The following is a 26,746-nucleotide window of genomic DNA, read 5'->3' as shown; positions in this document are numbered from 1 at the left end:
AGGTAGCGATACATAAACTTCACTCAAAAGAACGAGACCTAAACCCAGGTTAGTAAAGCCCTAAGTATCCCAGGTGGGGAAAGCGTTACACAGCGTAGGTCTAAAATCTACTCTACTTGGCGTAAAGTTTTTAGGCCGGAGGCGCAGCCCTTCCAGTGAGCAACGTGAGATCCTCACTGCCAAACTATACAAAGCGGAGCACTGAGCGTTCCCTTCTTTCCTCTCTCCCGTTGCCCCTTCCTGGCCAAAAGCAGGGCCCGGATCATGGAAGAAGCGCTCCAGACATTACCCACCAACAGTCCATGTGTACCCTACCCACTGACAGCACAGACATTCAGTCCATGACAGTATACCCCACCCCCCACTGAACCTGATCAGACATCCTGGCACTGTAACCCACACATTGCTAAATTAGGCCGATAGAGCCCAAACTACTGTTAGCTCCCTCTGCAGGGTGAGATAACCCCAGATACTGCGCATCACTAGGCCAAGACGATTCTGCTACCACGAAACATCACTATGCGGTATTAGAAAGGCGGGCTGAGTAAATGGCCATCGCGGAGTGATCAGCATCACCAGTGTCAGTGCCCTCGGTGCATGCGACGGAGCGAGCGCCTTCAAAGTAAGAGACGGGCACCGAGTTCCCTCAGCGTCAGTGACGGGCACTAAGTACCCTCGGTGAAAGTGCTACCCGCCCTCTCTGCCCTCACTCACCAGCTGGTTCCCTTGTTGGCTCGGATGTGTTTCTTAGCCACGCCAACCATGAACAAAGCTTGTGGTGCCCCCCAGACCTGATCACAGCCAAGTTGGGGCAGCAGACTGAGCCACCATGACGCTTCCGGAACAGCAACAGCGACCTGTGGCGAAGGGAGCGGAAGTCGGACTAAACCAACGCACTGCTATATACTTCACTATCATTCAGTCCGGTCTGTGTGCTCCTTAACACGGGGCAGAGTGATACACTAATAATAGCAGCTGAAACGATGTTAACATGGAGATTATGGCTTGTGATTACTGGAGTCGGAGAAATGTTTATGAAATGTCTCCCCCTCCGCGGTCGAACCAACCCGTTTCCATGGAGACGCGTCCAGACAGCTGGGACATGGCCACCCTGGAGAAGCTCCGCAGCCGCTTGGCTCACCTCAAAGTGGAATATTTCCTAGAAAGCAGGTAATCCCCAAGGGTATGGAAAGGCAAGAATTGCCCCCTGAACATACCCCTGTCCTAAACACCGGCGGTGGGCGAGTCCTGAAAGTGCATATTCTGCGCTACAACCCACATGCCTACTTTGCCATGATAGCTGAAGGGACAAAGTGTATCTACCAGTGGACAGATTAACAAGAGAGTGTCTGCAAATGCGGGGAGTTGTTGCCATGAACAACTTACATACAGTGCCAAACTTTTAGGGACTTATTCACTTAAGGAAAAGTTGTCAGGAGAGTTGTTTTCCAGCTCCTTGACTTCACTATACATTATGCAGGGCCATCCCCAGTGAGCTTCTAATGCAAGAAGAGCTTGTCTGGCCCTGTAAAATGTATTGTTAAATCAGAGAGTATTGAATTATACATTATACAGGGCCAGTTCAGCCCTTGCTGCTGGAGAAACTTATCAGTGTTGGCTTATTGGTGAGGGAGTCAAAAACAACTATTCAGCAAACCCTCCTGCCATCTCTCCCTTTAGTGAATAAGGCCCTTTTTCTGATGTGTTGTGCTGGTACAGTACGGGCGATGCACAGGTAAAGGGACAGCACATGACCAGTAAACGGATGTATAATGTGCCAGACAGCCTCACCGCAAAACAATGCATTTAAAATATATGATGAGAACTTGCAGCGTTCTTTGAATATATAAGAAATGCGGTACTTACCTTTAGGAGAAGCTGCAGCTACAGACAATTCTCACCACTAATTGGCTGCTTCAAGTGGCCAATCAGTGGCAGGAAACCACTCCTGTGTGATGCCAGCAGTATGCCAAGCCAGTACTGGAGCTGATTGGCAGTAAATATATCACCTGGCAAGGATGTCTGTTCAGCCAATCATCTGGCAATGGAACATAGAGGGTGGGAGATGGGGCAAATGCAGAATGTAAATTTAAGGGGGATATCATATGCATTAGAGTGCACGTAACGGCACATTATACCTTAACACAGGTCAGCATAAAATGTGTATTCTATTGCATCTACAAGTAGATTGTATTACCGGATAATTTGCATTTTAGACTACCTCTTGTAGCAAAGGCTAGAACTGGTTGAAGCCTGAGACGGCTCACAATTGACTTTTGAGACAGCCTTAAGGGGGATCTCTCATCGTCATTTATTACAAGTATCAGATTAAAAAAAAACCTTTTTTAAAGTAGTTGTAGTTTTTGCATTATGTTTTCAGGCAGCTGCGTATCAGTCATCTGTATGAGTTCTCACTGTTATCTGAGTCCAAACTACTAGACACCACGTGGACTCTTTATCACTGCCTTTGGGAAATAATAGTATGGCTCAGTCTTAATCACCCAGCTGGTTACTCTGACTAATAAAACCCTATGGAGAAATGGACTTCATTAGCATTGGCATAAGCAATCAGTTCAGTGTGGTGTTTGAGGTGGAAAAGTCAAAATATCACAAGACTGAAACCTCCAGGTTTTTGTCAATGCCAGGGTTACTACGATATACAGCTTCGGGGGTTATAATACTGTATACAGTGCTGGGAGGGTATATTACTGTATACAGTGCTGGGGGGTTATTACTGTATACAGTGCTGGGGGGTTATTACTGTATACAGCGCTGGGGGGTTATTACTGTATACAGCGCTGGGGTTTATGCTCAAGGAGATTTTTTTCAGTGGGAATTTCCCTTTAAATTTTTTTTATAAAAAACTCTATCCAATTCACAATAGCACATTTATAGAGCGTCACCATCTGGATCCCCACTGACGAGGCTCATGAAGGTGGAAATGTACTTTTGGGGGCTGTTGGTCCCAGTGGTGTATTTAGGTTTGTGCTGCCAAGTTGGGGGAAAAAGTGCGGCCTATATTTAGGGCAATACGATATAAATATATATAAATATAAACATTATACACTACCGTTGAAATTTAGCGTCACTTAGCTGCTTTCATGGAAATTTCTAGCTGTAACATCATTGCAAAAGGGTTTTTTGAATTTTGAATGACTCAGGAATGATTGCCAATAGGCAAACCCTATAATAGGTTGAACCATGTATTAGAACACATAGTAGATCGTGTCACCTGCCAAAACATTTCTGCAAACCCACATGGAGCATCTAACAAATACAGATTGCTCTGCCGAACCCTGAACTAATATGAGTGAGTCTGCCCCTTTAATGATAAAAAAAAAAACCGCTTATATGACGTGTCAGCGTTTTTAATACACATCCTGATTGGAGTCAAGCAGGACTGATCAAAATCCAACATTCTCCCTCAGTTCATATGAATGTGACACTCTAGCCATCTTATGCGCTTTAATAATGCATATGATAGCTCAGCAGTCTCTTTAGATTTATGCGGCGTCCCCCTTTCAAATGCATTGGGGGGGATTCTGCTAGTTGCCATGCAGCGATCGCCAACTCAGTTGCGTTGAGAGCGCTCAATGAGAATGCTTTCTGGCCACTGATTGGCTGCTTGAAGCAGCCAATCAGTCTCGAGAATTTTCAGGCAGCGGCAGGGAGCTGCAGCTTCTACTGAAATGTAATAGTTTTGTTTACATTTTAAGAATGCACAATAAATAATCATTAATTACTTTAATATGCCTTCATCGACAAGATCTGCATTAGATCTCTGCTAAGCTAAGAAAGCATGGACATTTGATCTTTGATGCAGTCAATGTTTCTGTGTTAAAAGGTTCTCATTGCAATGTGATGTCTCCAGTATAAAGAGAAGCTGACTTGACATTGAAGGGTCCGATAATATTATTTACTGACCATGTGAAATCTGTCTTTCCAGGATCGCAGAAGACAACAGATTAAAGGAATACAAAGCGGCTGTAACAATCCAGAGTTGGTTCAGAGGGTTCAAAGTACGGGCTTACCTTAGGTGGTAATATTATTTCTTTTTCCTAAAACAGAAATTACAAGACAGGGGAGGACTGGCAAGGGGCTGCTCTAATATGAATACCCTAGGCCACTACCAAAAGCCTTTTTTTGTTTTACAAGATTATCTAAATTAACAAATATTTTATGTAACATTTACAGCATGCCTGGATCCTTTCTGTGCTTCTATTATACGACCTATATTTTGTGCTGCCCATTTTGATGGCTTTATGTTGTATCTCAAATATGTCCCGATCTACAGGGTTAAAGGGTGACTTGGGTGGGTTTCCCCCCTGACCAAACGATGGCAGCAGTCCCCTGAACGTAGGCTTCAGTAAGCCTTGGGGTCTAGTCACCAAAGAGAGGACCGGCAAGAAAGTTGAACATCTTAATGTTGTAACATCACTATGAATTTTTTACACAATTAAAATATTTGTATTACTTGTTATCTGAAGGCACAAGGAGATACATATATTATTTTTTTAATGAAAACAAACTCTGCCCTAATTTTACAAATCTTATATATTTATACATGATATATTTGGTGTATTATTCAGGTATCTGAATCGAATGGTGACAATTATCCAGAAATGGTGGAGGGGTTACCAAGCAAGAAAATCTTTCAGGAGCAAAGTCAAGGTAAAGAGAGCTATCATGCATCAACGTATGTGTTTCTCCTTAAACCCATTTCTTTATCTGAGTTATAATTTAAAAGAAAAGTGGTCATTATCTCAAATGATTGTTCTTTTTAAGTTACCAAAAACTCAAGGACACCCTGCTTCTTCGCGAAACATTCTGCAATACACCCAAGTCCTTTTGTATGCGTTCATGGTGCCGAGAGGTCCCAAGTATTTTGGCCAAGGCAGACAAGCCCCTTTCCAACATCGTCAGGGAAAGAACATCCTATTCGACAGTCAGGCTCCCCTGTGAGCCCGTAGCTCAATGGGCCAGTTGGGGAGATCCTTGGAACTGGCCAAGAGTATCTCTTCCCTTGAGCTGCACAACCTTCCGAGGTGGAGAGCCAGGATCTAACAGAGTGAGAACTCATGCAAATGCATAATATGCAGCTACCTGAAAACAAAATTAGAAAACAGCACAACATTTTTGAAAACTTAGTTCTGATACTAAAAGAAAATTTATACCAGGGATCGGCTCAGACATGGTTCACGGCAAACTATTTTAAAATGAATGGACTCTATCAGTTTTAGATTTACAGAATACTAAATTGTTCCTCTTGTTAAAATGTGTGTTAGAATGAATCGTTCTATTGCCTTTAGGCCCAAAACAGAAATAGTAATAGATAGTACACACATGTACACGCCTACCCTTACGCGCACACAAACATATTCATGTTTGCCTTTACACACAAACATCATAGCATACACTTGCTTTCCCCTACAGACGCACTTGTCCTAACGTACAAACTTTCCTTCACACAAACAGTTTCAAAACACACACAGTCTCTCCCTCTCTCTCTTTTTTCTCTCTCTCTCTCTTCTGCCTTTCTTCACCCAGAATAAATAGAGAGAGAAAGGGATGAAAGAGATTCATTCCTTTCTCTCTCTCTCTCTCTCTCTCTCTCCCCCCTTTCTCTGTCTCTTTCCTCCCTTTCCCTTTCTTTCCTCCCTCTCTCTCTCTCTCTCCTCCCTTTCTCTGTCTCTTTTCTCCCTCTCTTTCCATTTGTCTTCTCTCTTTTTCCTCCTACGCTGGTGGTCCTGCGTTTCTTTCTACAGACCGCTGTTTCAGTGCTCTCTCAAGGTGCATGCGGCTTCAGTGCTGAGCGTTGAGATATGACTTAATATCCTGGCACTCAGCATCAATAGCTGGCACACAGCGCAATGGAGCACTAAAACAGAGGTCTGGAGAAACAGACCTCGCGCTTCCTTAATTGTGGGCGAGTTAGGAGATCGAGGAGTCCCCTCACTGGCCCTGCCACAACTGTCCGCAGCTGAAGGGCACTGACATGGTGATGAAATCCACAAATTGTCGACCCCTGATTTATTGCAGAATATTGTAGAATAAAAAAAAAAGATTAAGCTTCGCCTTTAGGCTTGGTAACAAATCTTCCCTTTTAAAGGAGTTTACTAAGAAAAAACTGTAGGTCACTTTAAACATTTTCCAGCTCTAATAGCTCGAGAGGTATCTATTGCCAGCAAACAAGGTAAAGCATATGCATAAAACGCCTATGATTACTTGCTAATAAATCACTCTAATGATCATATACAAAATTGTGAAATAAAAGTTGCACTGATGCGGAAAATAAAAGCTCATCTGATACAGCTCCCATATGTGTCTGACTACGGGTGTTTTATCAACACTCTTCAGATATGTTTCCGTTTATTTGGTTGAGTTAGGAATTTTCGTCATTAATGGCGTTATACGCAAAGTGAGGGCACAGGAAAATGTATTCATCTTCTTATCCAGCGTCTGTCTTGGGAATTTTTTCCCATTGTAGACTCTGCAAGAAACCTTTAGTTTATTGATTTTCCTTATACTTTTTAAATTATTTAAAAATAAAATGCTGTGCTGGCGATGCTTATGTTTCCGTCCCAAAGCCAATACTATGGTCCCGCTGTCTCAAAAGACTGTCTCCATTTCAAGTAGAACAGTTGGAAACATATTGACGGCTAATAAGAACCATTCAGCCCATCTAGTGTGCCAGTTTGTCTTAATCCGTCCTTGGTCTTTACTTAGATTCAGGAGCCATATGAATGCCCATGTGTGTTTAAATTCCCTCACTGTATTAACTTCCACTACTTCTGCTGGGAGGCTGTTCTACTTATCTGCCACCCTCTACAATAACTTCAAACTTCTTTACATGACATCTAAGCCTCTGACCCTCTAGTTTTAGATTGTGACTTCTTGTTCTAACATTTCTCCAATAAACGTCCTTCACTCGCTGTGTTAAATTATTTCATGCATTTAAGTGTTTCTATCACATCTCCTGTCTCTCTTCTCTTTTCCTTATTCTTTCCTGATGATTATTATCCAGCAACCCATTCACCATTTTGTGCCAACAAAGAAGCTAGGTCACAAGAAGCTAGTCCATCTTTGCCCAAGTGTGTGCTAACTCTCTCCCCTGTATTTCATTTAAAAAATTGGTTTCTATATATTAGGTTTTTATTCTATGGTTACACTTTATAGTTTTTTTTACTGATACAGCTAATAACAAAAACCTATTTCCCTATTTTTTATTACATAAATCATGCATAGACTAAGGCTGACTAAACAGGCTTGACACTTTAAGGCCAGCGGCCGCCAAATGTCATAATGCCAGGATCCTTCAGCAGCCACACACTGAAGGATCCAGTCTGCCACCAGAGCACCAGTATGAGTAGGTATTTGGTATTTTTTGTAAGTTGTTTTTTCCTGTGATCACTGTGAAAATCAATCACACGATCGCATGCAATTAATAACAATTCAGTGTTCAGTTGTTTTTAAAACCCTCCCTCTCTCTTACTGACACACTTTGATCTTTTGTCCCTGAAAATAGAGTAACAAGAAAATAAAGTAATAAAAGCAATCAAGCTATTTCTTTTATGTTCACGCTATTTATAAGTATACGTACGAGTGCATGGCAGAGTGTACATATGAGTCTTATATTCCGTCCTTTTCTTTTATATATATATATATATATATATATAGTGTATATATAAAGTATACACATTTATTGATCCTTCAGAGTTACGAGAGCATCATATCCGGATGTTAAATAATACTGTTATTTGTATTGTATTGCTAAAAAAAATAAACCTAGCTCTTCTAGGGCTCCACGATTCCAAGTAAAAGAAGAGCTGAAACTTTTCATTAAAATGTAGCGTGTTAACAGAGTGGAGAGTCCAGTAAGAAGTGTCAGCGGTGGCTGTACATTAATCAAGTGCCTGCGTATAAATAGATAAGTCTTCAGCCTGATTTTAAAGATTTCCACAGAAGGGACATCTCTGAATAGATGAATACACATCCGGATGTATATTGGTGGAACAAACACAACATTAATCACATTTTAATCTGTAGACTGGCAGAAATTATTCTAAGGAGATCTATGGTATGCAGGGCTGCGGTGGCTTGAAAGCTGACCATTTACATGCAAATTTAAGAACTATTGGTTTCCACTGCTTGATGCCCATGTCGGTGAAGCGCTGGAGAGCTCCTTTTTATGTCTATGTGCCCATGTTCCTCAAACCTGATTTTAGGTTTATCTTTTGCCTGCCACCTCGTTACAAGGCTTATCATTCTTTCCTGCATCCAATAAACCCCCCTGATCTGTCTCATAAATTACTTACTTACTTATCCTGAAGAACAGGAGATTCAAGCTGGCCCTCAATCACTTGCACGCAATGCAGATAGGAACATAGATCAACAAAGTGTATTCATTAAGGCGTCGGTGTATTAGAATTCATACGGATACGGTATGCATACGACGGCTAAACATTCGCATTAAAAGTTTTTTGCCTACAAATAGCAATGATTTTGGGGGGAAAAAGGTCTGATTTATGAAATACCGTCATGAAATTGGAAATGGTTCATCAGTTATGAACAGACCTGTCAAAAAAGAGTTTACCAAATATAAAGCAAGTTACCATAAGTACACTTTGGGGTTCAGTTATCTTGGGTGTTATTATCTGGTACTTTATGCCACTTCTGTATCGAAAAACAGAAACTTGCCCTACTGGCTTTGGTATATCTTACCACCTTCCACTTTTTGTAAGACAAGGAGTCCTAAACCTTCCGTTAAATAGGAACTACCTATTGTTATTTAAAAAAAGAGCTACCGTTAAACAATATTGACAAAAAATGGCGTAGAGTAGCGGCGGTGTATTAAGAGTGGAAGCCAGTGAGATACCTGTAGGTGACAATCTATTGTACTTGTAGAACCCTTTACTAGAATCACCTAAGAATACTACGACCTCTGTGATTCCAGCTACTGCTGTCTGTGATCAGTGTCTGATTGGGACTAAATATTTTAAGCCCAACAGGCCTTTTAACCTGGGCGTCTGCAGACAGGGGGCAAGAGGGCCACTTACATTCCCTCTTCAAATTTGGCATGATGAACTTGCGGAGCAAAGTGGAACCATTGGAAAGCATTTTGGGCAATTATAAGTGGAACATTTTAAGGTGCTGGAGACCATAAATGAAAGGGTGAACAAATCAGGGTAAGATGACATGAGTGTGAGGTCAATGGGTACAAAAGTTGGAGGACAGAACTTGAATCTCAGTAGAATCCTGGCCATAGTATTACGCTTAGCTGCCTAAAATAGATAGAAGCATATAGAATTCATGGGAACCGATACCATCTAAAACTATAAAAAGTATAGAATCTAGTAGATTTCCACAAATCGAGTTTTTTTCATATGGATTGAAAGCTTCCTGTTACTTTATTCTAAGAGTTGTTGTTATCTCAGCAACTAAATTATGCAATGTGAATAACCATCCGTGGCAAGCTTCTCCTGAAAAAGGGTCTCTTTCCAAAAATCGCCCCGGTGGGATCGACCTTTCTTAGCGCATAGGAATAGTCATTGAGATGAAACTGCATCTCACTTTCGTCAGTAACCCCCCCGATGTGTCTGGAATGCCGGTCCTGGTTTGGAAACTTTATTTAAAATGCTTGATCTGCGCCCCCCCCCCCCAAAAAAAGAAAACTTTCTCGAAGCACCAAAACCCCTGTAAAAGTCAGCCTTCGCCTTGATACTTTGCTGCGTGTGAAACAGGATCACATTTAACTCCACGTTTAAAACGCACCTTAATTAAACTGCAGAAATGCTGCCTCTTTGAATGTAATGAAGAAAGAGAGAGGAAAATGAAGCAACATCATTGTGTTCATTTGTAAATAACATATTGCAGCCAACTGTTTCTTAATTGCACAGACTGTTGATAAATAGCCCATTCCCGATGCTCTCCACAGACAATTTGCTTTGGATCAGACTAGGCAATTCAAATAACACTAATTATTTATGATTTTATGATGTTAAAATGAATATTAAATGAAACAAAATTCCCAAGGATTACTCGGGTGGCAGCTAAGTACATAATGTTTTGTACAGATGGTTGGAAGACACATTTTTGCTCCATCACCGCGTCCGTATCCTTCACAGATTTCGACGATAGACAGCGCGTTTTTGAATTTTTCATTAAACCAGACGTTTTGAAATATGAATTTCTTTTTTTTTTTTACGTTTCTGTGCTTTTTGGATAACGAGAAAAAAAAAAAAGAATAAAAACCCAGTGAATTAATCATACAATAGTACGTGTCACCGACACTTGTGAATATTTCTTCTTTGTTATTTTATTCCCAGTAGAGCCCCATTGATTATCAAACTTAGCGGAGAGCATTTTATGATCATATATCTCCATTAGCTCTTAGTTTGACTGCCATAGATTTTTTTTTCGGGTTCCGACTGCATTATGTATTAGCAATCCTGCCTTTTCAATACAAAAGTTTGATATTACTCCCAATGTGTGAAGTCCGTATTATGTATTATGTATAGACTTTTCTTATCTTTTGTATGTAAAAATAGGAGCTTTGTGTGTGTGTGAGTGTCACGGAATTCTAAGCCACCCGTTTCTCTTTCTCCGCAGACAGCGCATTTTATTATGAAGATGAATTTCTACAATGAAATGGCTGTCAGGGTAAATATTTCTTTACTTGTTAATACAAATGAAAAGCCAATTGTGATCTGAATGTACTTTTAATAATGCACGTAAACTAGAATAATACATACAAAGATCAAGCCTGTGCTGAGGAAATACATGGTGAAACCAGAAAGAGCTGCAATATTTAATCGTGACCTCATTAAAAAACAAAAAAACTCGTGTATTCATTAAACCAGTGAAAGGTTTCTGGACCAGTTTACAACCACGAGGTATACTTGTTCTAGTTGATGCCATATTCCTGCTAAAACCAGAAGTAAAGCATGCAATCCACATACCGCTGACATGTGCTATTGGTGAACTACAAATCTAAAGACTCACAGCCAGCCACCTGACTGCTCAAATAAAAGGCAGGTTTTCTTGTCTTATTATTAAAGCGTAGCACATCTGCCCTTTGTACTAGAAACCATTGATTTTGCTTATATCCCCTTTACATGCACTGTATGGCACCCCGGCTGTTTCGTGGGCTAGCACTGCACAGGGCAGGACAGCTTTTCCAGGATCTAGAAGCCAGCACTGATTGGTTACTAGTCAGTACTAGTAGCCATTAAAGGCAACAGACAGTTCTCATACTTATCTCTCTCTCTCAGTTGCTTGGTCCTGCATCAGTGTCTGGAGTTGAATCACTAAGTCGAAGTTACAACTTGGAAAGCAACTTGAATATTCATTAATGTTCAAGTTGAGCTTGTGAGTTTAAATGTGATTGAGGACAATGTGACTAGGAAGCTGAGCTTGACTGCAGCTTAATACTGCAGCCCCCCCCCACCTTCAATTTAAAAAACAAAATCAGGAGGCCCCAAATTAACCGAGTAGGCAGCAAGTGAAGAGTTTATAATGTACCCATTTCAGGGGCAATAATAAATGTAACCCTTTATTGGGAAGGTAAGGTGAACCCCCCCAGTTAATAAACCCCATATCAACTCAATTGCGCTGCAGCCGAATGGATGCAAGTTGAGTTTGTATTGCGAATACACTAGAGTTGGCAGTAGTAGATATGCAAGTTGGACAACTTTAGTGAATTAAATTGTCTGGGGGGGTGACACGAAGCTCCATTTTACAGCTCATCCGAGACAACTGTAAGTTGGAGCTCTGTGCTGGCGATGGCACGTACTTCATGGTCCCTTGCAGCTCAAGCTGGCAGATCTTCAGGTCTCCTTAGGCCAGGTAGTTACCAACACAGTTGTTCTGGATGGCATGGAAAGCCAGCAACTGGGACTTATCCAAGCCTGACATTAAGAACATATGAGCACATTCGCTCATGTCCCCACGTTACATGAAGTCTCTATATAACCTGAAAAACAGGACACTGACTGTTACAACAGTCAGCCAGGACAAGTCTGCTTGTTGGCACTGTTTAGCAAATCCAGGAGTGTTTGCACCTATGCTTCCCACCAGGTAGAAAACCGAGTTGTGTTCCATCGCGAAATGCTGCTTAAACTTCATAGAAACAGGGATTGGAGAAACAAATATAGATTGATCCATCGATTGGGGGGGGGGGGGATTGGGAGCTTGACTTCTCCAGTAGCTTGAAGGCTGCACATTGTCAATCCCTGGTCTACACAAATCCTTTTTATTAAAATGAATGTCAGATTATGATTTATGGTTTATTAGTGATATCTGATTAAATATAACGTTTTATTGAATCCTGTTTCTGGGCTTTTTATATATAGTATATATGTCACAAGGCTGTTGGAATAAAAACGTGCACTCATTTATATAAAAAGAGTGATGTATATAAAACCTGTAGACTTTAATGAATATATAAATTTTACCCTCATAAAGACATATCCTGATTCTTGTAGGGTTCTAATGTAGACGTACAAATGATGTTTTTTTAGGGATCTTGATTTAACCATCTGTGGTTTGATGAGTCCTGTAGATACTGCAAGCTCCCACATTTTTATTGTACAAATTCTATGGAGATCAGAGGAGCCTTTTTTTTTTTTTATCCAAGCAATAGTATCCAAATTCCGCTTAGCTGCCTAATATAGATAAGTTGTTCGTGAGAAACTGGTCACATGCCATGTCCATGTGTGTGCTCCTAATTTCATTCTCTCTTTGTATATCCATCTCTTTCTCTCTTTGTAGATAGACAGCTACTCTATTCTCAGAAAGATTACAATTTTAGAGTTAGTTTAAAGCTGTCTTTGTAAACCTCTAGAAGGTTGCGTTGAAATGAGACAATCTTTCTGTACCCTCCCCTGAAAATTGAAAATAAAATAAAATTTGATTTACCCTTTAATCAGGGTTGTCTTATAACTGAGCAAATACGGGAATTTGTGTTTTGTAGTGTTTGTGATATAAAAGGATGAATCCGACAGTGGTTGTGGGACACCACACAGGATAAAGTTTAAGAACATTTGTGGGGGAAGTTGGAAGAGAATGTAGGAGGTCACGCTAGATTAACATGTTGTTAGCATAGCGGTGGTACTGAAATCCATAAGAGATTACTTTTCCAAGAGAGAAAGTATAGATAGAGGAGAGACCCCAGAACTGATCCCTGAGGCACATCAACAGAGAGTGGTAGGCAAGAGGAACAAGAGCCAGAGAAGGAGACACTGAAGAGAGACCTGATTAAAGCCAAGAAAGAGCAGTGTCATGGATGCCATGAGAGGGTAGGGTTTGCAGGAGAAGGTGGTGGTTAACAGTGTCAAAGGCTGAAGGGAGGTCCAAGAGGACGAGCAAGGAGAAGTTATTTTTTGGCGAGCATCCTCAGTACAGTGCTATGGATGGAAACTCTATTGTAAAGGGTCATGCAGACCGATAGATGAAAGAAAGTGGGTTAGAAGACTGTAGACTAAACATTCCAGTAGTTTAATTGAATGTCCTATGCATCTTTAACTCTGACCTGGGAACTATTTAAATGAGATGGCCTCTAGATTAAAGTTCCAGGATTTAATTACTAAAGTGGAGGTTTGCAAGTGACTTCCAGTAATAAACCAGTGAAAGTTCATGTCTACTCACTGACTTAATTATGCACTAAATAGGGTAAGCACAGCCCTTCTAGTAACAGAAACATTATGTTTCGCGCTTTATAATGCAAGGTGAGTTGGAACTGCAACTTTCCGGCAGTATTGTGGCAACCAAACTTTTTAAAACCGATCCTTATTATAAAAACCATGATTTTTCTGGGAGGTATAGGTGTTGTGAGTTATGTCATATGTATTAATGCAAGGATTTCAGCTGTGATAAACCAGCAAGAAAAGCCCTAGTTGCAATGTTTAGACACCGGTGACCCTGTGAATCTGTCCATCCACCCCATGGCCCTGAGGTTTCCTGATGTTCTTTTCCTAGAACCCATTTATGCAGCTGACTGGCTCTAGAATCCCAATTCCCAATGGCTTTGTGAGAGAAATCATAGGTTCTGTTGTTAGATTAAAGAGCCTACATAGGTCCTTGATAGGTCTTAATATGTACTTGGACCAAAGCAGAAAGGTATCAGGTCATGATGCACATGATTCCTTCATACAGGAAAACAATTCCCATGAGTCTGATGGAAACACATTTTCTTTTCCAAAATATCTATGAAAATAATACATATATTATATTGTAATGTGTATTACGAGTGATCTTAGATATCATCCAATGGCTCTATCCACTGAGATTTTACTAAAGGAAATTGAAATTAGTGATATGATAAACACATTTACGTTTGGAATACAGAAAAAAAATCCTGAAAGCTGAATCACATAGGGTTTGGATACCTTGGGTTCCAACAACCTTGTGTTGTCCTCAGATTCTGCAGGCATTAGCACTAGAATAGTAGTTTATTTGTGGCTACTTCAAATTTTTGGAACATGTCCCCATGTTATGAAGCTTTTTTTGTAACAAAGATTTATTGTGGAGACTGAAAGAAAAATCCCACTTCCCATTTATCTTCCGGTGCCCACATATCTTTCCTACAGAGTTCCATGGCAGTGATGCAGTACAGGATATTTTTCTAGACCTGTGTCTTTTTATCTTATTGGAAGTGCAATAAAACTACTTGTAGTGGGTTTGACCTTCTCTGCCATGAGATACTTCTTCTTTTGCTGTGCAATTGTTTATTTTTGTGTCTGTCTATAATAATGATTGTAGTAGCACAGAATCAACCCGTATATCGTACATTTAAAAAAAGAAAATACATACACAGATAACATGCAACCCATAAGTGCGCCTTATAGCCTATTAGCCATCTACTTTGATAGACCTTTTTATATCCACCATGCATTTTGAGCCATACTTCTTACAATTTCAGCCTGCAACATTCTAGCACAGATGTTAAGTCTTTGATTTATGTTCGAGCAGACTTCAGATGGTTCTTATACATCTAATTAGTTAAAATATAACTTACAACTTCATATACAATAATTATAGCCGTAAAAATGTTGTATAAAATACCCACCATGTGTGTCTAAGGTCACTGGTGGAGTAGTTCGGCAAACTGGTTGGTTCTTCTACTTTTCCAGTTCAATCCTAAACCCGGCTGGTAGAACACAACTAACACACAGCATTCCATGCACTTCCGTGCAGAATACCCAACCTGGAGAGCACTTGAGCGAAACCTTGGGTAACCGTGAAAGCAAAAACTGCTGAAAAAATTGGTGCGCCTGCCCCTTTAAATATGTTTCATAATGACATAACAGGCAAACAAAAATGATTACTATTTATTTGTAAAATGTAGGGATCCATTACAGGGATTTTTTTTTTTTTTTTTTTTTTTTAGATAAATAAGAAACCACGAGGAAGAATAGTAAATGAATGCCTTAAATTAAAGTAAAGGTACTCTAAGGGGTTATGTTAAATCACAACAATTTATAAATACCCTTTAATATAAGAACCTGAAAAACAGTTATAATTGCTGCATAAGCAAATCAAAACATATTCTCTAGGTTAATAATATGTTACAATATTAGAATTAGAAAGCATTAGCACTGCACACTTCAGAGCTTCACAATACCAATAGAAAGTTAAATATATCATAAATACATATAGTATATATTATTTATAATAGATTTAAATATAATTAATTCAATATATTTATCTAGAATAATTTTGAATTTAAATGTAAAACTTAAATATTATATATATATATATATAATTAATCCAATATATTTATCTAGTTAAATATATTTTTGTATATACACATATATGTATATAGTCTATATTAGACATGTTATATATTCAATATAGTTTATTTTTACAATTAATACATGGATTATTGATTTTTGTATTAATTGTAAGAAATGAGAAGATTAAGCAAAAAATATGTTTATACCATGGAGCTGGTATAAGAAAATAAACCGTTATAACAGAAAAACTATAGCTGTTCCATACTTCAGTTGCCTTTTGTTTTATGTACTTTATTAATGTTGTTAGAAAAATAGAGCTATCCTCTCTAAGGAATAACTACACTTAAAAAATAAAAGCGTCTTCTAAGGTATATATTAAGGATCTGTGAAAAAAAATGTAAAAAATTAAAAAGGCTTCTCTTGCTGCCGTCAGCTCCCTTGACTCTACTTAACACTGGCCCTAATTTCCATTTTTATAACTAGAGTCCTAAGGAACCCTAAATCAGAACTATATTACTGTAACTTTCATTTGGCTATCGTATGAATCAACATCTTAGAATTTAGTGATTATAGCCTGTATCAAATTTTAGAAACAAAAGTAAACCTTGTTATAATAAAAAAAAAAAGTGCTTTCTCGAAGCAGATGGCTTTTATATATTAAGTTTCTTTTGCCATTTGTTTTAGTGCTTAAAATAAACATTATTTATAAGACCACTTTCATTTGGATGTTACTTAATGAGGAATATGCATCATTGATTTGACTAGCATAAGAGGTCATTTAGAATTTACCCGTTAACAAGCTGTAATCTGCTGAGCGCACAATGACTTTGTTTAAAATTATCTGTTCTAAACTGATCAACTACAATAATTGTTTTGTTCCAACTATTGTTGAAACTTCCTAATTGCTTTGAAGGTCACACAAAATTGGAAATATATTTTTTAATGCAGGAACGTTTTCAAGAAATACAAAGCATTTGTTTCAAACAGTGCTTGTGTCAAAATGGGATATAAAATATTTTTAAAAACCTGCATATTTTTTTATTATTATAAGGCAATAAGGCAACACAGTCTAAAACCTTTAAACCGTTATTTAAAAATAATATAATAATAAAAAAAAATATGCAGGTTTTTTAAATAGATCCACGAAATCAATATTCAGTTGTGTGTTTTTATACTTTGGAACAAATTAAGTCAAGGAACCAATCACGCCCAAAATAAGCAGGTGATGAAAAAACACTCTTGCAAAGTAATAGAAATCATCATCAGCAGATGTCCAAATGTAGATAAAGTGCCTCGAGTCTGAGCTGATAATGGGCTTTTGGGGCAGAACCTGATCTCGGGATGGGGAATGGCATTTGGTCATGCCTACATTCTGCCCAGTTTCCACCCATTCTACCAGGGGCCAGTCCTACTGCTATTGCTAGCCAAGGCTCCCTAATGATGTCCCACCCATAAGGGACAGGAGAGGGAGAGCCAGAGGTGACCAGCCCTGACAAAGGTCCCAGGTATGGAAATGGATTTTGTGTTGGCTGAAGCTACATTGGGGGTTGACAATCAACAAGAACAATGATTAGCTCCAAATTTATCACAAGAAAAACTGTACCGCCACTACTTCTAGATGGCTTTTTTTATTAAGAATTTTTTATGTTGTAAAATACAAAAAAATCTAACAATTTTCAAGTAATTATTTCATAACCAACTGCTTTGACTCAAAAGTTTCTATGCCAATGTTAATTAATACATTTCTGTTAAAAAATTTAAATAATTTTAGATTTAACAAAATAAATATATTCTATACTATGAATGTTTTATACTACTGACTTCCACAATAATTATGTGCTCATGTCTTTACAAATTCTCACTATTAATAAAATTACACAAAAAAAAAAAATCAAAAACTCCAGATACGGGTAAAACACAACCCATAATACAAATTAAGAATTACAAGAAAAGTTTGCTTAAACAAAAAAAAAAAAATGTCATCAACAATGTCTCTAATCTTTAAAATAAAAAATACTTTTTTCCAAATAATTACATTTTCTCTGAAAAACGTTGTGCCTTATTTTGTTTAATACTTCAAAATAAATAAGTAAATAAGTTTGGCTTTCATACTTTGCATGAAGCAGACAGACGATGTAAGTGATGATGTCATGATTTTCACTTTGCTTGTAATATGCATACAGCTGATGTTATAAACCAGTACAGCATGACAAGGTGAGATTCACAGCGCATATGGACCACCACCTGTAGAGGAATATTTAAATACATATTTTATCAACATGTCCTGCGTAGACATGTAAGAAACACATTACAAGAAGGAAGAACCAGCTGCAGGATACCGTTTCATGTACACGATAGACCTGTATTGATATAAGGATCATACGAAAACAATTCTGCATGCGCAATTGCCCACTATACATTTTGTCAATATTTAAAACTCATTTATAGTGTTGGTTTTGGTGACACGCTACCTACAAACGCGTTAATTGACTATCTGCCATTTCTGAAGGTCTAACTGACCTTAAGCGGTGACAACAGCCAGGGAATCTGCAGACAATGCAGTTATCTCCCACTTTTTTCAGCATAAATCATTCTTCTCACTGTGGTCCAAGTACAATACATATAATGCAGGTGGAAGGAAAAAAAAGTAATTAATCGTTCTCCTTTACATTCTGATTTGTAAAGGTTGATTGCCCTCTACCACTGTTAATAAAGGATTTTAACTTCATACGAAAGGTATCCTGGTATTTAAACAAAATATAAAAGATATTGTTTTATACAGAAGCCATACATCAAGACATACTGTTTATACATGAATGTGGCGTATGTCACCAATTTAAAAGTTCTTTTTTAACGGCATTTATTATGATTTAGCATCTACACAATTTACAGCAAAATACATGATTAACTTTGAAATAGCATTAAGCATAATTACATTTATGAATAAGAACTACCTACAGCTTCTGATTTTTTTGCTTGCCAAAAAATTTAATTGTTTTGGAGATTTAAAAGTTCACCTCGTGGAAGCGTTGTTCTGTGGCAGCGCCAACATTATCTAACCAGTTTCCTGGCATGGAGTTCACTCCCTTCTCCTCCCTCCACCCTTACAAAGGCTGCCCAAACCCATCGACAACAATCAGCAACTTATAAAAATAATAATATAATAACTAATAGAAAAGAACGCCCGCTCAGACCATGCATTGATTAAATTAATGGCGGGTGAAAGTCTCTCCAAGGGTGCTCAAGTGGAGCACCCACTCCAACTACGAAGCAAGACAGAAAGTAAGGCTCTGGAACTCCATAGAGATGAAACAGTCAAACAATGTGTTTGTGTTGAGATCATATAGTGATTCCTTTATTGGGGATCATAATTTAAAAATATAAAGCAAAAAAAAAACAACACAGTAACAAAGAACAGAGAACCTGCTTAACACGTTTCGCACCAAAGGCGCTTTATCAATAGAGGAGGAGAGATAACTTGGAGAGGAATAATCATGCGTAAAATAATGTTAAGGCATGATTACCCATGGTATGCCAGAAGATGTGTATTAATTTTTGTAATTTTAATTATAGTATAGTTTTATATTTTATATTTTAATATAAACTATATATCATATCAAACTATAAAAAAGCAGGATTTGGGAAAAGCGATACATCAACACTAAGTAAGGTTTGGTGGACATTTTCAAAGACAGATGATAAAACTCATCCTGTGAACTGTTCCTTAAAGGGGTTCCTCCAGCTTTCATATGCACTTTATTGTATGATTTTGCCCCCCCCTTTCCTACCCCCAGCTATTCTGCATGCAATTCTTTGCTCGGCAGACGCTGGGTGTTCTGTGCGTATGTGGTGAAAGTGATCCCATTGATTTCAATGAGAACTCTTTCCTGCCACTCATTGGCTGTCTGAGCCTTCGTCGGGCCAGAGCAGACGAGGACAACTGCAGGGCTGTTTTCAGACAACAAATTGTGTTTGCTGTCCTTTCGGTTTTACTGAAAATCAGGTGGGCTTTTTCCCAGAAACAAACAAAATTCATTGTTACTCAGACTTACTCTATCACACCCTTATTCACTTTTTCTGGAAGCAGTTGGCAGAGAATTATTATTATTGTTTATTGTTTTATATAGCGCCATCAAATTCCGTAGTGCTGTACAATGGGTAGACAGGACATAACAAGTAGTAGAGAAGGTAGGGAAACAATGAAAGAGTGAGAGAGTGAGTGAAAAAAATGCCAATTCTGAGCTCTCTGCTTTGTATTTTAACGTTTGTACAAATTAACGAAACTGGCAAATTACATTAAAATTTGTATTAATTTGAGTGCACAGGTCTACTTTTTTCTTTGGGAAGAATTCCTTTTTAAAGTATCCGAGGGTTAGACTTAAGAGCACTTAAATATACATTCTTCTATAGTAGGAGTGTCAGGGACTATAAACTGCCCCTTAAAAAACAGAAACATTTTGTCACCCTAGTGTTTAAAGAATTTTACATTTCTACAGCTTTTGTCCAGGTGACGAGCCAGGGGTAGAGCTAAAGGAGGAGGCACTCATAACGACTATGAGAACATGATAGAAATCAGAAATAATCAGACAGATAAAAGTATTTGGTGGGAATTCAGAGGAAAATATCCCTTACATTCGGATGAATCTAACTACATCCCACTGGGATTCATTTTGATGCCCTCATTGTTTAACATGTATTATATAAATGACATTGAAAGGAGGATTGTGAGTAATGTTTCAATTTGTATAGATGATAGTAAATTATGTGTCAGGGTAAATACAGGGGAGAATGTAAATTGATTACAGAAGGACATGGACAGACTGGAAAATTGAGCAACTAAGGAGCAGATGAGTTTCACTGTAGATAAATGGTCCGTGATGCACTTGGGTAGAAAAATTCTTAAGCAGAATATTACCTAAATTGGATTGAAATAAATAGCTGTTCGGTGGAAAGGGACCTTGGGATTTTATAGATAATAAACTGAAAATGTTTAGTTGACACAAAGCAAGTAATTCCAGCCCTGCTGTAAGTCTGACAGGGAGGTTATTTTATTCTGCACGTTGGGGGTTATTCGATAAGAACAAAATGTAAAAGTTTTGTTTTTCCTCTAATTAGCAGGAACATTCCGACTCTTGCTATGGTGATAGGGCTACTTTAAAAAGTGTGATCTGCGTAATAAACCTTGATGGGAACTTCCCAGTGGGCAATGATATAAAAATAGACCATCAGAGCTTTTTTTTTGAAAAAACTATAACAGCAAATGCGACTTTTTTAGGAGAGGGCATGTTTCAGTTATATGCTTTTTCTTCTTCCCTGTAACCCAGCTGAATAGAAAGTTTGGCCGTTTGTTGGGATACTTTATCATGTACCAAATGAAAACCAGAGGAGCATTTAAAGCCAAGTGGCCTGATGGGCCCGTTGTGCACGGCCCCTCAACCCATATATACAGTGGCACATATATTTACACACATGCACTTACACACTTATGCTAACATATACACACACATTTGCATTCATGCTCACACAGAAACACGCACACACGTTCATGCTCACGTACACTTACACATGAACATTCATACTAACACACACACTTATACATACATACATACTCACTTCCTCACCCTCTCTCATCCTCACCATAGCTGCAGTTTTCTCTCTGGCAGCTCGTGCGCACTGCACGAGTAGCTTCGCTTTTACTGGAGGACTCACGTAACATTGCTGTGTTCCAGCATCTCTGGACTTGCCCAAAAGTCTTCAGAAAGGTACAACCTTGACCGGCCCTTTGTGGAGGCTTTTGGATTGGCCGGGGGTAGTTGCCCTCTCCACCCGGACAAGCCGCCCCTGCATTCTGAGCTGTAGGAAAGAGAGGCATTAAGGGTGGAAAGAGGGGCAGGACATTTGAACACCTCCAAATAGCCCTAATTATCACAAGACATTCCTGATTTTTGGAGTCAGTGGAGATTCTTGGCTGGTTAGTTCTCTGATCTCCTCTGACCAGCCCAGGAAGTTATATAACTCGATGGAGGTTCAGGCTGCAGCAGCACAATGTAGCCTTCTCTCAACACTCTGCAGCTGAGCACTGCAAGGTTGTTCTTTAGGTATGGTGGGTGGTTGTCCACACCTAGGCCATGTCTGGCACATACCCCACCCCATCATCTTGCCACACCCCAAACACAGGTATTCCGACGGTACATGAAATGGTGGGAAATATGCACCTGGGGGTTACATTACAAGGTAGTCTATCTCCAGTTTGTTAATTTAATTAAAAATTAACCGAATGAATCTTGTAACTCCACACAAGTTCACACAAGCCTTCCAGCAATTCACATATTGTCGTAAAAGAAAAACACATTGGATATGTACAAAGAACAATTGTAGCGCAGAGTGGTGAAAGTGGTGCAATCACCATACACACCAATGGAGAATGTAGCACTTTTATCTATTTGTGCCAGAATTGCTCCTTATCTATTACCTCCATATTTTAGCCCCAATTAATATTTTTATTGCTCTGTAAGGCAGATCAGCAACCATCAACAGGGGGAATAGTGCCAGCTATGTTGTAAATTTTATGCAACTTTGAAATCATTTTATTGAATAATCAGATATTCACTAAAATTTAACAGGCTGCGCATCAGCGTAAGAAGCCAAATAATTTTTTGTAAGAGTGCAGATAATATTTATATGACTTTTTTCTTCGTTTAATGTACAGTACGCATTACTGACGGATTGTAAATTAAAAAGGGCAACGAGAAGCAGATTGTTTTCAAACACAATCTATATTTGGAATCCAATAAAAATGTGATTAAAGCTTCGAGCCAACACACTGGCGGCAAGTGAAACTATTTCGCAAATGATTTATCAATGTAATCAGCTAGAAAAATTCAATCACACTTAAAGTGAAACATATTTATTTACTTTTTTTTAGATCACTATAATACATTATTATCCAAAGCTGTGCATGGTTTATTGCATTACTGTGTGTTAATGTAAATGAGGGTGTTAATATGCCTTATCTGTTTCCGTCTTGCTTTCTATGGGGTTGGATCCCTAATATCTAAATATTACTGCATGCATTTGGATCACGACACCCAGCAATGTATTCTGGCCTAGGCCAACTAGGCCTAGGGCAGCATATCCACTGGGGGGGGTCACAGTCCACCCACCTTTGGGCAATCAGACCCCCTAAGTGTGCCGCTGTTCAATGGGGTGGTTACAAGGGAGCCTCTGTAGACTGCACTACTTTAAGCCCATAGTGAATGGGGAGTGGGCAGAAGGGGAGCTGCCTTGGGTCAGTCATAGGTCTGCGCCCAAAGTGAATACACCTCTGAGAACACCATATCTCTGCGGGAATCCTTTGCTTTGTGGAGTTCTCCATTAGAACTTTATCCACAGGCTACGTGTTTCACAGATGATTACTGGGCTTCCAGGGGAAATGCTTTATTGATAGAGTGGTGTGTAGACCCTGTCTACCCTATTCATGCACTCATTTATGATGTGCACAGTTACCCCTGCCGCTTAAACTGGACTCTGCCCTCTTCTGGCTCCCAGAAAAGCAGATAAGGTTAGCACTCTTAGTTAGCCATCCTGGGACTTTCCGAGGTTGAGGCCTACACTTTACAGTTTACATTAACATTACGTTTTCTGGGTGATGGCCAATGGGTTAGAAAGCAAAACTCTTATCTGGTGTAGTTTTAATACTTACTCATAACTAACAATCGCCCTGTATTCAGATTTGGGACCTGGGTCCCACCATCAATATTTAACGTGGCTCTAAAGTAATAGTGAACTGCTCTTGTCTGGTAAACTATGTTTGAGCTCAGTGTCCATGTGCACTAGCACTATTTTAATGGAAGTTACAAGTTCATAATCTAAAACTATAGAATCAAAGGCTTACGTGTAATATAATGACGTGTTATTTTACTGAGAGAGTGATAGAAAAGTGTAACAGCCTCCCGGCAGATTTATTTATTTATATTGCTGTTAATAAAGTAAGTGACTTTAAACATGCATGGGGATCTGCAGCTAGGTCTCAACTGGAGGTGGTCTCCTTTTTGTCACCTGTATAGGGAAACACTGGTTCCAGAACATTTTTCAGGTGTGGAAACTTTATGTTGCAACTCTAGAAGGGGAATTGTGACAGCGTATAAAGTCAACTTTTGTAATGACCTCTTGGTACTGTATACAAAAGCCGCTTTTGTAATAAGGGACTGGTGTGACAGTGACTTTGACTGAACCATATATGTTACAGCTTTCGTAACTTCATTTTCGTTTCTACTACCAAGGACTGATTAAGGTTTTAGTATTAACATGGTGAAAACCAGAGCTGAAAGTTTAAATTCAAACTAAGTTACCAAGAAAATGCTTACAAATTTTCTATACAAACCACGACTAGATGTTAAAAAATTCATTATTTTTTTTTTTATTTTAAAGATTCAGAAAAGATGGAGAGGATATTACGTTCGGAAGTATGTGCACAGTTACAATGCCTTGAAAATTTATCTGGAAGGGGTGGCCATCAAGAATGAGATTGTCAGGTAAGAGAGTTCACTCTGGTTTTGTTACAACCAAGGATTGGGGATAAATGCCATGGAAGTGGACAAAGAGAGTTATACATAATGAGCATTTGTGGTGTAAAATGATAAATGTGACCAACCACTATAGCAACCAATGGAATGTTCCTGCAGATTGCTCCATACACACCACATTTAACAAGAAATTACTTTTATACAAAATTCTGAAGAACCTGGACCTCTGAGGCTCTAAAAGCTTATACATATATATATAAAAACTATACATTTTATTGGGCCAACAAAGAAAAAGACTTATCAACTTTAACCAAAGATATTATATATAACCCCCAGGTGTCTACTAACCCACTGCTTCTTTTTACTAAGCCTGAAAACCTATGTGCTATGATTAAACCAGGGCTTGATCTGATTGAATTATTGAAAACAATGTAGCAGCCACCTTTAGTAGCCTAGAAGACCTGTTTATTACTATGGGACTTTTGGGACAACAGGGGCCATATATTTACCATTTGTAAATTAATTCTCACACTAGTGTTTGTAAGTAGGGCATCGTGCCTAAATATCAATTAATAACATAAAAAAGGGTTAGTAGATAAGTGTTGACAAAATGAAACAATACACATTGTTCTTCAGAACAGTTATAGTTGTGTTTAAAATCTTCAATACATCATGCATTGTGCTTATTATCACCATGTCCTCTCCCAAAATAAATCTCTCTACCATCGTACTATTTACATAACTGGATCTGGTAATGTCCATGATCATGAAAAAGATGGGTTAGATGACCCAGTTCATTCTCTCATGTTTCATAAAAGAGTAGCTTGGTTCATCTTTAAATTCTATAAGGCCTTGCCACTCTTTAGTATCTTCATTAAGTGGCGACTGGAATATATGGTTACCTCCAGATCCCCTCACTCCCTCTGTGTAGGATTTTAAATAGCGGGATCGGTAAGGAAGTAGTGTGACCTTCACCACTTGATCTCTGTCAAGCGGTGAAGGTTCAAGGAAAATGTTCTTCTTGGAATGTAATTTTTCTAAGGAATACTCTGTAGGGATATACCAAAACGGGTTCTTATAAATTATAAAAAGGTTAATTATAACAATACAAAGTAAAAACTGTGGAAAAACTTGAAAATTACCTCTCTTAGGTAAATTCTAAACAGGATAAAATATAGTCCATAAACTTGCTGCAGGTTTACTTTCAGAAAGTTTGTATACTTAAATGGATACAGGTGTTTTAATAATATTTATTTTTTCCGAAGATCTTTTTGTCCTTTAATAAATTTAATAAATAAAATGTATTTTCTAGCGCCACCCAAACCAACATATCTACATATATCCTAGACAGGTGTCAGCATGGGGTTGGCATTCGGAAAATACCATACGAATGCATTGTAAAATCCAATTCCACATTTCTTTAGTTCCTTACTTAATGCAAAGTATGGCTTGCAATTTCACATCTTTGATTCTCTTAGAAAAAGGGGCATTTGATGGGTTTGTCGATAACTGTGGCATTAGAATATGTTTTAAAAAAAAACACATAGCTGAGCACACTATGAGTCCATGAAATGAGAAAATGTGTAAAAATATAGATTTGCATAATGCCAATTGTTGTAATGTGGGTAAGCTTATTTCTAAATAAAATAACAAAACTTCACACTACCCCATTTGCAAAAGGACACAAGAACCTTTCCGAGATCTTCCATCTTAATCATCATGGGAAAGAAGCAACATCTTTAAAAAAAATCTATTAACATTATAAAGAAAAATGTGAATGCAATTTGTATGCATATGATATCTATATGGTCTTTTTAAACTTTTGAGTGGTCCATTTTGCAACTGCATGGGGTGATTCTGCAGAACCAAATAAATGCTGCTTGCAGGGGCGCATGTGTGAAAAGTCCTCCCATTCCTTTCACCGGAACACTTTCCTGCCACTGATTGACAGCTTCAAGCAGCCAATCAGTGGATGTCTCTCTGAATGTCTCCTTTTCTTGTCTTCTTTTATAATGGGGGAATGGGTCAGGAACAATAGATTGTCCATTTAACTTTTAATTTAGTGGAATTCATTTTATTTTTTTTAAGTTCATCGATTTGTAAGATATTCTTCGTTAACAAATTTCTACTTACGTTGCCTGTCTTGGACAAAAGCTTTATTAGTCTGTACCAGGCCTCTACTTACCGAATGATAACTCATTTCGAATCTTTTTCTTTTATATACATTTTTTAAAAATTCTGTAACTATTACAGAAACCCCAAAAAAAGTTTCTAGATAGGTGAAAAAGTATTCAAACAAAACTAATTACTCCAATTTTAATAAAATAAAGAAGTATTCACTTACTTTTCAATTTACAATTAAGACTTTGTTCTTTTCATTTTAATTAATTAGTGACAATTTGTTTTGGACTTAAAATAAATATTAAGAACGTTTCTCTGAAAGCTAATATTGATATTAACCTTGTTTATGGATAAGTTACTCCTGGTTCA

The 26,746-nt window shown here is 38.3% G+C and overlaps 2 protein-coding genes across 2 annotated transcripts in view; one reads left to right on the top strand and one right to left on the bottom strand.

Annotated features, from left to right (window-relative positions):
• Positions 1-764, bottom strand: part of LOC149275866 (G patch domain-containing protein 2-like) — a 68,485-nt gene extending 67,721 nt beyond the window's left edge. Inside the window, exon 1 of the mRNA XM_089504221.1 lies at positions 715-764. Within this exon, the coding sequence (XP_089360347.1) occupies positions 715-764 (50 nt within the window). The remainder of the gene's footprint in view (positions 1-714) is intronic.
• Positions 765-1,102: 338 nt separating this feature from the next.
• Positions 1,103-26,746, top strand: part of LOC149275864 (spermatogenesis-associated protein 17-like) — a 152,404-nt gene continuing 126,760 nt past the window's right edge. The window contains exons 1-5 of the mRNA XM_089504220.1: positions 1,103-1,170; positions 3,947-4,036; positions 4,590-4,671; positions 10,609-10,659; positions 24,162-24,265. Of these exons, the coding sequence (XP_089360346.1) occupies positions 1,103-1,170; positions 3,947-4,036; positions 4,590-4,671; positions 10,609-10,659; positions 24,162-24,265 (395 nt within the window). The remainder of the gene's footprint in view (positions 1,171-3,946; positions 4,037-4,589; positions 4,672-10,608; positions 10,660-24,161; positions 24,266-26,746) is intronic.

This window comes from Sceloporus occidentalis, unplaced genomic scaffold (genome assembly GCF_023333645.1).
Source record: "Sceloporus occidentalis isolate IW3139 unplaced genomic scaffold, rSceOcc1.0.p SCAF_261, whole genome shotgun sequence".
Lineage (NCBI taxonomy): Eukaryota > Metazoa > Chordata > Lepidosauria > Squamata > Phrynosomatidae > Sceloporus > Sceloporus occidentalis.
Note: the sequence above shows the minus strand (reverse complement) of the source record. Positions and strands in the feature narration are given on the sequence as shown.